At 39.1% G+C, this 12,543-nt stretch overlaps 1 protein-coding gene across 4 annotated transcripts; it reads left to right on the plus strand.

Moving 5' to 3' along the window:
- The first annotated feature begins 528 nt into the window (after positions 1-528).
- On the plus strand, positions 529-3,799 carry LOC108857248 (uncharacterized). 4 transcript variants are annotated; one of them, XM_056986701.1, is made up of 11 exons: positions 529-912; positions 1,008-1,187; positions 1,256-1,340; positions 1,531-1,606; positions 1,704-1,880; positions 1,961-2,063; positions 2,151-2,260; positions 2,359-2,448; positions 2,530-2,610; positions 2,688-3,410; positions 3,514-3,799. In XM_056986701.1, the coding sequence occupies exons 1-11, from the start codon at positions 660-662 to the stop codon at positions 3,604-3,606; spliced, it is 1,971 nt and encodes a 656-aa protein (XP_056842681.1). In that variant the 5' UTR covers positions 529-659; the 3' UTR covers positions 3,607-3,799. The 4 variants fall into 4 exon arrangements, with proteins under 4 accessions (XP_056842681.1, XP_018486710.1, XP_056842682.1 ...); XM_018631208.2 differs by having other exon boundaries at positions 530-912; positions 993-1,187; XM_056986702.1 differs by lacking the exon at positions 529-912 and having other exon boundaries at positions 1,045-1,340; positions 1,694-1,880.
- Positions 3,800-12,543: the final 8,744 nt, after the last annotated feature.

A 12,543-nucleotide genomic window follows, 5' to 3' on the forward strand; every position in this document is an offset into this window, starting at 1 on the left:
GAATATATATTATGAGAATTCATATTCATATGATTTTATGTTATTTATATCTTGTTATAACAAAAATATAATTCATTCATTGATCACAAAATTTTTAAAATGAGATATTTGATAATTTTAGTAATTTATAGTTCTTTAAAAAAATCAAAATATAACATATAAGAAAAAATATAATTTTTTATTATATAATTGATGTGATAGTTTAATTTATTTTAATAATATAAAAGTAAACAAAATGAGAAAAGATAAATAAATTATCATCAACTCATTATTATTCATAATTCATTGATTGTGATATATATGTTAATCATATTAGGTAATTCCGTAACTTTTATTTTAAAAAAAATTAAGAATATTTTTTTATACACTAATAAATAATTTAATAATTAGTTTAATAAAAAGTGATATATATTAGGATGTACCAACATATTTTTCTAATGATTATAAGAACCACCGTGATAATAAATGGCTAAAAAAATGTTTTAAAGTTCTATGATTATTATATAGGGGATATAGTTTCAAATAATCATATTACTCTCTTCTCTCTGATTATTACCTAGATAGTTTACTGGTTACAAATTACAAATCACAAAATCAAAATTTCAAAAGCGAAATTACTTAATTCGAAGCGACACCTAGCTAAAGCCTCTGGTCCGTTAATGGCGCGAGGTGTAACACTACGCTGCTGCAATGGAAGAAAGTCTTCGACTTTGCTCTCCATCTCATTCTCTAAGGTTTCACTTTCCTTCTCCCCTAAAACCCTCTTCGCTTCCTTTCCAATCCAACCCCGCCGCCAAAACTTCTCACGACTCTTCTGTAACAACCTCTCTTCTGTCCCCGATGAAACCAAGTACAAGGAGCTTTTCAATACAAGAATGGCCATGGCTGGACTCAAACCTCATCACCGAATTGGTATCTCTAACTAATTGAATCCAAATTTCAATTCTTTTTTTCTTTCTTTATTGTTACAAACAGAGTTGTCTCTCCTCCAGCTTTGGGTGTTTCAGGTGGGCCCGATAGCATGGCGCTTTGTGTTCTAACTGCAAAATGGAAAACTGAAGGGTCGAGTGGTGTTAACAAGACAGATGGATTCATCGATGGACTTGTTGCTGTTGTTGTGGATCATGGATTACGACAAGAGAGTAAAGACGAAGCTGAACTTGTCTGCTCCAGAGTTTCTGACATGGGTAAAGAAAGTATTTGAACATTTTTTGAGTCTTGTCTTCGTTTTGGTAACTTGTGGGAAGTTTTATAGGAATCAGATGTGAGATTGGTCGTTGTGATTGGGTTAATGGTAGACCAAAGCAAGGTCACTTGCAAGAAGCAGCTCGTGATATGAGGTTAGCCTTTTCTCTTTTTTATTTTTTATTTTTTGTCATCAACAAAACAGACTCGTATAGACTCTGCACACCAAACTGGAAACTTTTCATCTATACTAGACTCTGCACACCAAACTGGAAACTCTTCATTTATATGAACGACGAAAGACGATTGAATCATCATCACATGTTAAAAATTCGCTGTTGATAGGTATCAAATGATTTCGAGTGTTTGTTTTCGAGAACAGATTGGGGTCTTGCTTATAGCTCATCATGCAGATGACCAGGTGACTGACTAAAGGTTGCTTTTAGAATTTATAGTGATACCTAAAATTGTTTAAGTATTTGATTATTCTCATGAATCTTGTCTCAAGTTGGATGCAGGCTGAGTTATTCATTCTCAGGTTATCTCGTGGTAGCGGCGTTCTTGGACTTGCTGGTACATCATTTGCTTCTGAGATTTTCTCCCAGGATTTGGAGTTAGATGTAAAACATATGAAGAACAGATCTATTATCTTAGTGCGTCCTTTGCTTGATTTATGGAAAGAAGACATGTACAAGGTTCAATCCAAACTCTAGAAACTCTGAAAAAAATTAGTTTATAGCTTTGTAATCATCAACTCTGTAATGTTGATAAGCAGATATGTCAATGGGGTAGACAAGATTGGGTTGAAGATCCGACTAATCTTAGTCAGTTGTTTGTTCGGAATAGGATCCGAACTTCAATAGGAAATCTACAGTCAGGCAAGTCTATCATCGAACATCAAACTAGACCTGTTTGTTGAACAGCAATATGTGATTAATGTAGGATCTTGTTTGTTTGTTCGTTAGATACTTTTAAGTCAGAGCTTCAAGCAGTTATTTCTGAATGTCGGAGAACACGTTCTTTTGTAGATAAAGTTTGTACAGACTTACTTAAACAGACTGTAACCGTGACAGATGTAAGACCATTTCACACTTTAAGCTCTTATCTTATGTAAGTTTCTGACTTGGTTAAGAGTGAAAATCCATCTGTGTGTTTTTATGTTGGAATTGGCAGAAAGGGTATGCTGTTCTTGATCTAGAGAGACTAAACCCTACAGAAGTTAAAGACATTTGTCTCTCAAAGTATCTCACTGCAGTCCTGCAGGTGTAGTTTACATTTTCTTTGGTATAGCTATTTCCTTTTTAGGTATGTTCTTGACTCTTGTTGATCTTTTGAATTTTTCAGTTTATCTCTCAACGTCAGAGACCAATCAGAGGAAACACTCTGAAGCTGCTTTTGAACTACATCCGCGCAACTCCATGCCGGGTAATCATCTCTTTAATGTTGGTCTGTTCCTGTAGATTTTTTTGATCTGTAACTAATTTTAAGTAACGTTTGCTCAGACATCTCTTACAGCTGCTGGTTGCTACCTTAGTCCAGCTCCAGGTTCAAAGGGTACCAAAGTTATAGTCTCCTGTTTTCTTGACAGTTCTTTACCGTCAAAGAAAGAGATCTTGAACATTTCCTTCAATGAAGCTAGGAAAAGACCCACATCTGATGACCTTGGACAGATCATATCAGCTGCAAAATCTTTTTCAGACCAGAACAAAGTATTTAATGTCCAGTTTTTGGATGCTGCATCTGAATCCGTGTTGAGTAAAGCCAGAGAGCTCAATCTTCTAAGCGAATCAACCTATACAACCGTTGGTCTACTGCAGAGAGATGAAACCAATCGGTTCATAACTAAAAAAGAAGACAAGAAACCGGTGGATGAGTCAGAAGATAATGTAACCAGCATTGCATCGGCCTCTGATAAAGTCCATCTTTTGCCAGGGAAAGATCTTTACTTCATGAACCGGTTTCTCATCAGGTGGGACTTGAGTAACCATCAATGTGATGAAGCATGTTGCGGAAAGTGCCCGGTGAGAACGGCTACGTTTATGGAGGTTCGACACATGGTTGAATCTGACTGGCTCTATCTAGCTGAGCTTTCAAGATCCTCAAGCAGAGATCATTCTACTTCGTCCTCGCACAAAGCTCTCAGGTCGTTAAAATCTATCCCTGCCGCTGCAAGAAGAAGCTTACTTGTCTTGGTCAATGACTGTGGATTACTACTCAGCGTTCCGGTATGTGAAGTTACCATTTAAATTTTCTTTTTGAGATTTGAATTTGGCAACTACAAAACAGTGAAGTATTCTCTTATGTGCGTGTGTGTTTTTTTTTTTGCAGGCTATTGGCTTCAGCTATTGTCCATGCTTAAAGGCATCAACAGTGTTTCTGCCGAGAGTACGACTTGGAGGCGGCTTTAGCTCATTTCTTTAATCTTTCTTATTTAGAAATTCAGCCATTTAGTTCCCTTTTTTTTTTGTAACTTATTAGTTCCCTTTTTTGGTTTCTAATTTTTTTGATTTAGATGGAATAACTACATGCAAACGTTCGTTATTTGGAACAAATTACATTTACATCTAGTTTTATTTGAAACAAATTATATTTAGTTCATTATTTTGGTTTGTAAGAGATCAAGCTATTTTGGACCAAAAAAGATCTATTGTATAAAATAAAAGGTGAGATTGAATTTATTTATTAGTATATTATAACATATATTTTTCTGGTTATAAAATAAGAGAGAGATGATGTTTTTTTTTTTTTTTTTGCTCAGCATCAACTTTGATTATAAACCTTGAAAGTTTCATACACTAGATTTTTCAGTCTCCATAATAGACTTCAACCATACTGGTACTATAGAATATAACCTAGGGACATTATTCAAGAATGAAAAAGTCTCCTTTGCTATCCTATCTGCTGCCTTGTTTCCTTCCCTTGAATGATATCTCATCTCAAAATCGGTAGCCCTAGTGAGAGTTTGAGTGATTTCCTGAAGTATTGGCTGCAAAATAGGCAATTGTGGTTCTTCTCCCTTTAACATCTTGATCAGTACCTGCGAATCAGACTCCACAATCACCTTTTTATAACCAAAGTTTACCATCGTTTTGACCGCCCATTTTATGGCTTCTGCCTCAGCTTCTATCGCGGACCCCAAACCCTGCAGTTTTCTTGCCCCTACCCATATCAATTTGCCCTCTTGATCCCTGCTAATCCAGCCTATACCTCCGCTTTCTTCTTTCTGACACCAGGACCCGTCGACATTACATTTTATCCAATGTTCCCTTGGTGGTTTCCATGTCTGAGGTCTGGAGGGGATGAATGGGGCTGTAACCACTTTAACTTCTGCCTCATTTCTACTCTTCCATTCTCTTGCATCCTCAATGGCTTTTGTGACTGTACTGACTCCATCATACTCGCGCCCATTAAATAGAAACTCATTTCTATTCTTCCACAGTCTCCATAGGATCCAAGGGCCCAATTCGATATGCTCACCTGTTGCATTTTCATACTGCTGGTTCTTCAGCACATGACAGATGTTCGAGAACAGGGAGTGAGCCATAACGCCACCAGCAGGGTCTTTAATCGGGGAGAGAGCCCAAACTAGTCTAGCATAGGGGCATTGGAAGAGTATATGGTTAATTGACTCCACTTCAGCTTCACAGCGTGAACATCTTGCATCTCTTGCAATGTGGCGATTCATCATGATTTCTGCCGATGGTAACGAGTCACTCAAGCATCTCCACATGAAGTGGTGGATTTTCGGGCTCGTCTTTGCCTGCCAAATCATTTGATACAGAGAATCCAAGCTCGGTTGAGAAACCTGTACTGGTGACAAGTTCCCTTCCACTACGTTCTTTTGGACCCAATACCCCGATTTGACACTGTATAGACCTGTCTTTGTATAATCCCAACAATAGTTATCTGCACAGTTAGTTCCCCCTGGTCTTGAATTGATGATCAACTGTGCTTCTTTCTCTGGGAACACCGCCTGTATGAGGTCCATATTCCACTCTGTTGTACCATTTATCATCAGATCCTTCACCTTCATTTCTGATGGTAAGTGTACTAAGGTATTTCCAAGTGATGCTCGTGTTGTTTGGATCCCTCTAGCAGGCTTCCTCTTCACCCATTGTTCCTGCCACAAATTGGTTTGTTGGCCATTTCCTATAACCACCCGAACTCCTTGCTTCATCAATTTCTACGCTGAGTGAATACTCCTCCAAGCATATGAAGGTCTTGATCCAAGAGTAGCTGTGAAGGGGTCTGATTTTGCAAAATAATGACTCTTGAAGATTCTGGCCAGTAGGGAGTCTTTGTGAGTTGCCATTCTCCATAGTTGCTTCCCTAACAGTGCTAGATTGAAAGCCTCGAAATCTCGAAAGCCTAAACCTCCCACTGATTTCGGCTTGGCTAAATACTCCCAACTCCTCCAGTGCATCCCCTTGCTCTCTTTCTTCGACCTCCACCAGAAATCAGCAATAATTGCCACTATCTTCTTGCATAGCGTTTTGGGGAGTAGAAAACAACTCATCGTATATGTAGGGAGTGCCATAGCAATAGATTTTAGCATAACCTCTTTTCCACCTGGTGATAGGAATCTCATCTGCCAACCTTGAACCTTCTGGTTGATTCTTTCTTTTAGATAGTTGAGGATGGACACCTTTGAACCACCAAACGACTCAGGGAGTCCTAAATAAATTCATTCCCCTCCTGTTTCCTGTATGCCTAACTTAGCTTTGATGAGTTCCTTTCTATCCTCTGACATATGCTTACCGAAGTAGATACTAGACTTTTGGTAGTTTACTCTTTGTCCAGAGGCCAGGCTGTACTTTTCTAGGATCTGAACCAGCTGGTTGAGCTCCTCTTCTGTTCCCCGGCAACAGAATAGACTATCATCAGCATATAAGAGGTGTGATACTGCTGGTGCACTTCTGGCGACTTTAAGACCGGTTAGAAGCTTTCTCTCTTCTGCTCTTTTCAGCATCTGTACCAGAATCTCAGTGCATATCACAAACAAGTATGGTGATATTGGGTCACCCTGTCGTAATCCTCGTGAGGGCTTGATATCTCCATACGGGGTTCCGTTTATCAAAACTTGATAGTGCACCGAGGAGACACACTTCATGATCAACTGAACCCATCTCTCTGAGAAACCCAAAGCTCCCATCGCCCTCTCCAAAAACGACCACTCCACTCCATCATATGCTTTAGATATATCTGTCTTCACTGCTATGAATTCTTCCGAGCATTTATTCTTGGAGTTCAGGGCATGTAGTAGTTCGTGAGCAACCAAGATATTATCAGAGATGAGTCTACCTTCTACAAATGCTGCTTGAGTATCAGAGATTACCGTAGGCAAGACCCTCTTTAACCGCTTAGCAAGTATCTTAGTGACTACTTTCATCACCACATTACAAAGGCTGATCGGCCGGTACTCCTTTAGGGATGTTGAGTTTAATTTCTTTGGAATCAAACAGATGTTTGTTTTGTTGATTCCTTCCTCCAATGTTCCATGAGTAAAGAAGTTCTGGACCATCTCTGTAACCTCTGTTCCAATAGAGTCCCAAAACTGCTGGTAGAAAAATCCGCTCATGCCATCAGGACCGGGACATTTACTTGGGTTAATCTCAAATACAGCTCTCTTCACCTCCTCTTGCGTGATCTCTTTTAGCAGCTCTTCATTTTGGCCAGGGGTTACAAGAGTTGGAATATCATTCCATTCTTCAAGATCCACTCCTACATCCTCTGTGGCAAACAAACAGCAGAAGTATTTTTCTGCCACATTTCCAAGATCAGGCTCCTCAAACCACTCCTTTCCTTCCTCATCGATCAAGCTCTTAATACAGTTGCGCGCCCTCCTGTTCTTCGTGACCGCATGAAAAAAATGAGTGTTCCTGTCTCCCGCTTTTAACCAATCAAGTCTGCTTTTTTGTCTCCAAAAAATCTCTTCATTGTAGTACTCTTCGTTGAGTTCTTTGCGCAAGGTGATCAGCTCCTCAGACTTGGTGTATTGGTTTCTGGTTGCTAGATCCAGCTTGTGGTGTAGTTCTTGGATTCTAACCGCTGAGTTGGGTTTAGCACTTCGTTTCCATTCTGACATAGATTTCCGACAGCTAGCTATTCTTGCCATAAGCCCCCCTTGACTTGTACTATAATTTTTCCAGCTAGTTTCCACTGTCTGCTTAAACCCTTCTCTCTGAATCCATCTCTGATCATACTTGAATCCAGCCTTCTTCTTCCATAGGTGACCTTCAAGCATTGTAAGCACCGGACTATGATCAGAGCATATCTTTTTCAAATATCTCGCCTTTGCATATGGAAACAGGTCTCTCCAGTATAGATTTGCAACTGTCCTATCCAACCTACATTGCACCATTTCTTCGTTCCTGATTCCATACCAAGAAAATTGGTGCCCAAGATGCTTAATATCCAACAGACCACATGCCTGAAGCATGATTCTGAAGTCTCTTCCTTCCTCTTCCATTCTTTGAGCACCTCCAAGTTTTTCTGTCTGACTAGCCATCTCATTAAAATCGCCAGACAGCACCCATGGTTCCTTTCTATCCTCTCCTAGCCTCATCAATCTTTCCCAGACCTCTCCTCTTCTGTGCTTAACAGGTTCTCCATACACTCCAGTGAAGAAGAAAGATTTGTCTTGCCATTGAACCTTGACATCTATCATTCGTCGATTGGCCTGCTTCACTTCAACGTGACATGAATCCTTCCACATCATAGCTAAGCCGCCGCTCTTGCCTACAGGTTCAACCGTTTTTAACCCATGGTATCCAAGCTTCTCCGTTACTTCTTCTAGATACCATCGTTTCTTTTTGGTCTCACTGAGGAATACTATCTCAGGTAGATATTGACCAGATATCTCCTGTAGATGTCGAACTGTCGGGGTATTCCCCAGCCCCCGACAGTTCCAACTCAGAATTCTCATTTTTGGGTTGAAGGGTTGAAATTAACCATCAACCATTCTTCCACAATTTTTCCACTTGTCAATACTATTCCATGAACAGAATGACTGGGAACGGTAGCTGCCACAAGAGCAGAATGTTGTTTGTCTTTCGACTTTCCATCACTTGAACCTTTTTCTTTAGACCCGTGTGATCCTAATCTCTGGAACACCGATGGTGGGGTAACAGAACCCAATCTTCCTCCCATTCTTGGTTTCTTGGGATTCCTCTCATCACTTCGACTGAGGCGTCTTCGTTTTGCCCCACTTTGGTCAGCCTCCGTGCTTGCCATCTCCTTAAGATTAGGCGTTGAGCAGCCTAATCTTTCGAAGACAGATGGAGAGCTTTTGCTGCCCTGGCTTGAATCATTCTCCTGTCTCTTATCCTCAGAGTTTTTGAGGGAGCCGTGACTACCAGGAGATTTCAGCTGTGTTCCTGTATCTTCTTTCTGGCTTGCTGCAACCTCCACAGACCATCCTAAACGGTTAAAAACCGAGCAAGGGGTTTGGCTAGTATCAGACCCTATTCTTTTGTGTCCCTCTCCTCTTCGCTTTTCTCCTGGATAACTCCCCTGTGGACTTTGATAGTTCGAGATCTCCATGCTTCTGGATGAGCCTCCTTTGGAGTGATCAGAGTCCTGACTAGGCTTTACTTTCCAAACCTGAGCTGATTTGGTCGCTATTCTTTTGCCCTTTCTGTCGTGAGGTGTTGCATTCTTTTGAGCACCTCCACCTTGCATTCCACCCTCTTCCAGACTACGAGTAGCTTTAGATCGAATAGTTTTAGCTTTGTTGGTATCTTCTTTCCTTACGACCTCTGCTCTGTCACCATTAGGCTTCCTCGCTCTGGAGATTGGGTTACTTCTGCTTATACTCTGTGCTTCTTTGTTTCCATCTTCCAGCATAAGGGGGCAGATGTTTTGATCGTGCGTCAGCCTCTTACAAGTAAAGCATACTTTGATCAGTTTCTCGTATTCAAGCTCTGTAGGTACTACCTCACCAGACTTAAACCTCGCCGTTCTCCGGAACTGCAACGGTTCATCAGCCTTTATCCACACTAAAGCTCTTACATACTCTACAGAGTTAGAGTTCTTCGCGTGAAGCTCCACTTTTTCCACTTTCCCCAGGGGACCCATCAAGCAGTCTACCGCCTGCTTCTTTAGGAGGTGAATCGGTAAGCCCCTGATACGAATCCAAAATGGGATTCTACAGAGATAGTCTGGTCCTGGGTTAGGTGACCACTGGCTTATAGCTACAATCCACCCGTTTACGAACCATGGGCCTTTGTTGAGAACGTATTGGAGATCCCTCTTCGATTGGAAGATGAACTGAACCCGTTGCTCTCCAACTCCTCTTCCCCTTACAGATTCTTCCATACCCCAGATGGGAGGAAGAGCTTTTACCAAACCACCAACCTTGTGAAATGTTGGGTTAAGACATCTGACGATGACGCTAAGCGAGTTTTCTTCGATGAGGTCATCTATCTCAAGATCTGGGATATCGACCATCTCCCCTTCCTCTAATAGCTCCAGCTCGCGAAGTTCTTCGGTAAGAGAGGTCTCCTTCCTCTTACGAGCTCGATTCATCATCTCTTCTACTTCTTCTTCGGTTATCTCTTTCGAAATTGCCGAATCCTTCACCGATTGTAATCACACCGAGAAGCCACACAGGCCTAATGAGCAGTTAATCACCGAACTCTGAAGCCCTAGCCATTTCGCCCCTCGATTCCAGTTCCCCACTTATTTTTAAATCAAAGGCAGATTGCTCTTTTTATTTCATTTGATAGTCATCGTTTATACAAAGCAAGTGGATGCCTTATTTATAGTGGAGGAAGCTGAGTACACGTCTGTTGGACCCAATTATGAGCATTTCGATTTATGGGTTGACATCAAGCGAATGGGCCGCGAAACGAAGAGCCTGTTAATAAGTAATTAGCTTGAGATGGAGTCTCAGGAGGATCGGAGATAGCGGGATCGGTTACAAGAAAAGTGGAAGATGCAACTATAAAAGAAAAAAGAGATCAACATTTTTGAGGATACATCGAAAACCCTAGAGAGAGCACACTACACATATCGACCTTTTTTTTACTTTGTTTCGAGTTTGATCTTTTTCGATCTCCTTTCTAGTATTCGACTTCATTTCTATTCTTTGTAATCGATCTCTTACTAATAAAAGTCCATTTTTGTCAATCGATTTCCGATTACATCGTTGTGTTCTAAGGGTATAGTTGTCTACATATATTTTTTCACTCCCAGTTTACATTACAAACACTATCAAATATTTAGTCTAGATTTTAGGATCTACATTTTGGCGCTGACTGTGGGGAAGATAAATAAAAACGTCATTTCTAAGAATCCGATCTAGGATTTCTAATCACGACTATGGATTCTAATCAATCCAGACAGGAGTTCGACAGATCGGGATCAAAACGATTATGCAACCTCTAAGAATTCCGGAAACATCGCCCCGCTCCGCTCTCGAAACGGGAGGAGGATCGTCGATCAGAGAAAATGGCTTCGAGCAGAAGCACGATAACCTTCTCTCAGCACGATAACCTTCTCTCAATACGAAAACGCTAACCTCAACACACCTCACGACGACACTCTGATCATCACATTAGAACTCGCTGGCGTAGCTTTCTCAAGGATCCTTGTCGCCTCTGGAAGCGTAGCCAACATCTTATCACGAGAAACCCTCGAGAAAATCAATCGACACGACGTGGTAATTGACCGTCAAGCGCCTCCCCTCTTTAGTTTCAGAGGAAGCAGGGTACAATTGTTAGGGAACATAACAATAATCACCAAAACACACGATCCCGAACAGGAAATCGAATTCTCTGTGATGGACGACCTTTCACCTTTCGATCCTGTCCTAGGATGACTATGACTCCATCGTATGACTCCATCGTATGAAAGCAATTCCCTCGATCTACCATCAAGCTCTTGTACTTTAGCTTATCTGTATTGATCCGTATGGGTTTTTTTTATCTCCTCTCATAGTTTCTGTTTGTTGTCTGAATGATTAAAAAGCTGTTAAATTATTGTAAGAGGATAGTACCAAACACGCAAGAACAAGAAGAACAAACTTGAGTTCCTTGTACCATGGTGGGATTTTCAAGTTCGCATCTCAGTTATTGTTTCATGAAACTGTCGAGAACATGAAAATATCATTGTGAAACATGTCTTTTATGATTTTATGAAAATATACATTTACATTTTTCTATTGTATTGAATTTTATTACTTTATGAAAATAAACATTTTTCTTCATTGTATTGAATTTTATGATTTTATGAAAATAAACGTTTTTCTTCGTTGTATTGAATTTTATGATTTTATGAAAATATACATTTTTCTCCATTGTATTGAATTTATGATATTTAATTTTATATGAGCTATGGTGTTATTGGTTAATATTATTACTAGGTGTTTTGCCCGCAAGGGCGGGCTTGATCATCTTACAAATATTTTATTAGTTTATATTTTATTAATTCAAAAGTCAGCACGGTAATTTATTAATTATGTTTTTAAAAAAAATCAAACATCAAATATATGACAAAAAATTTCATTAAAATAATATGTTTATAATTGTGTTAATATTTTAAAAGAAAACATTCACATATTATAAATATTTTAGAAAATATATTTATACATACTGGTTTTAGTTGGTTAATATTTAAATATTAATAGTTTATATGTTTTATATTTTTATAATTGAAAAATAAATTTTAAGATAACAACACAATATATAAGAATTATCTTATTTAAATATTTTTAATTATATAATTAATTATATATAAAATTCATTAAAGGTAATACTGACTTTAACCACTTAATTATTACAAATTTTTTTATGGGCTTATTGCAAAAGTGACTCAAAACTTGAATTCAAACAGAAAACTAACATTTTCTTTTGACTCATTTTTTTTTTGAGTTTTTAACCCCACATCTGCATTTTATCTACGAAAATGCCATTAACCCTTTTTTTTTTTTTTTTTCGAAAATGGCTTCTTTACTGTCTCAACCTCATTTTCTTCAAGTATTTACAATATTGCCACTGCCATGAATAGTGGGAACAACCTTGTACGAACTGTTTGGAGCTTTTAATGCCCTTTAATGCACGTAAATCTCTTTACACTCTCTCTGTTTCAATTGTTATGAACTAAAAACAACATTTCTTTCACTTTCTCTCCATATTCATCCAAAAAACTGAAGCTTTTGATTCAAAATTGTTTGGAGCCATATTTCTTTCGTTTTGACTTACGGTTGCTTTCGTTTGAGGTTCTGGGTGGTTGGAGAAGACCCTGTGTGCAAACAAAGTCATCTCACCTAGTTGAAGGTACGAATTTGAATTTTTTTCAAAATCTGTTCGCGTAGAAGACTTACAAGTAAGTCATCTGTATGTAGAAGACTTACTGATG

This window comes from Raphanus sativus, chromosome 5 (genome assembly GCF_000801105.2).
Source record: "Raphanus sativus cultivar WK10039 chromosome 5, ASM80110v3, whole genome shotgun sequence".
Lineage (NCBI taxonomy): Eukaryota > Viridiplantae > Streptophyta > Magnoliopsida > Brassicales > Brassicaceae > Raphanus > Raphanus sativus.

Excerpts from the sequence above, each read along its gene's own strand:
- LOC108857248 (XM_018631208.2), top strand. The coding sequence starts at position 660 with ATGGCGCGAGGTGTAACACTACGCTGCTGCAATGGAAGAAAGTCTTCG. Across the intron at positions 1,188-1,255 it reads CTCCAGAGTTTCTGACATGG|GAATCAGATGTGAGATTGGT; the intron begins GTAAAGAAAGTA and ends GAAGTTTTATAG. Across the intron at positions 2,064-2,150 it reads AATAGGAAATCTACAGTCAG|ATACTTTTAAGTCAGAGCTT; the intron begins GCAAGTCTATCA and ends TTTGTTCGTTAG.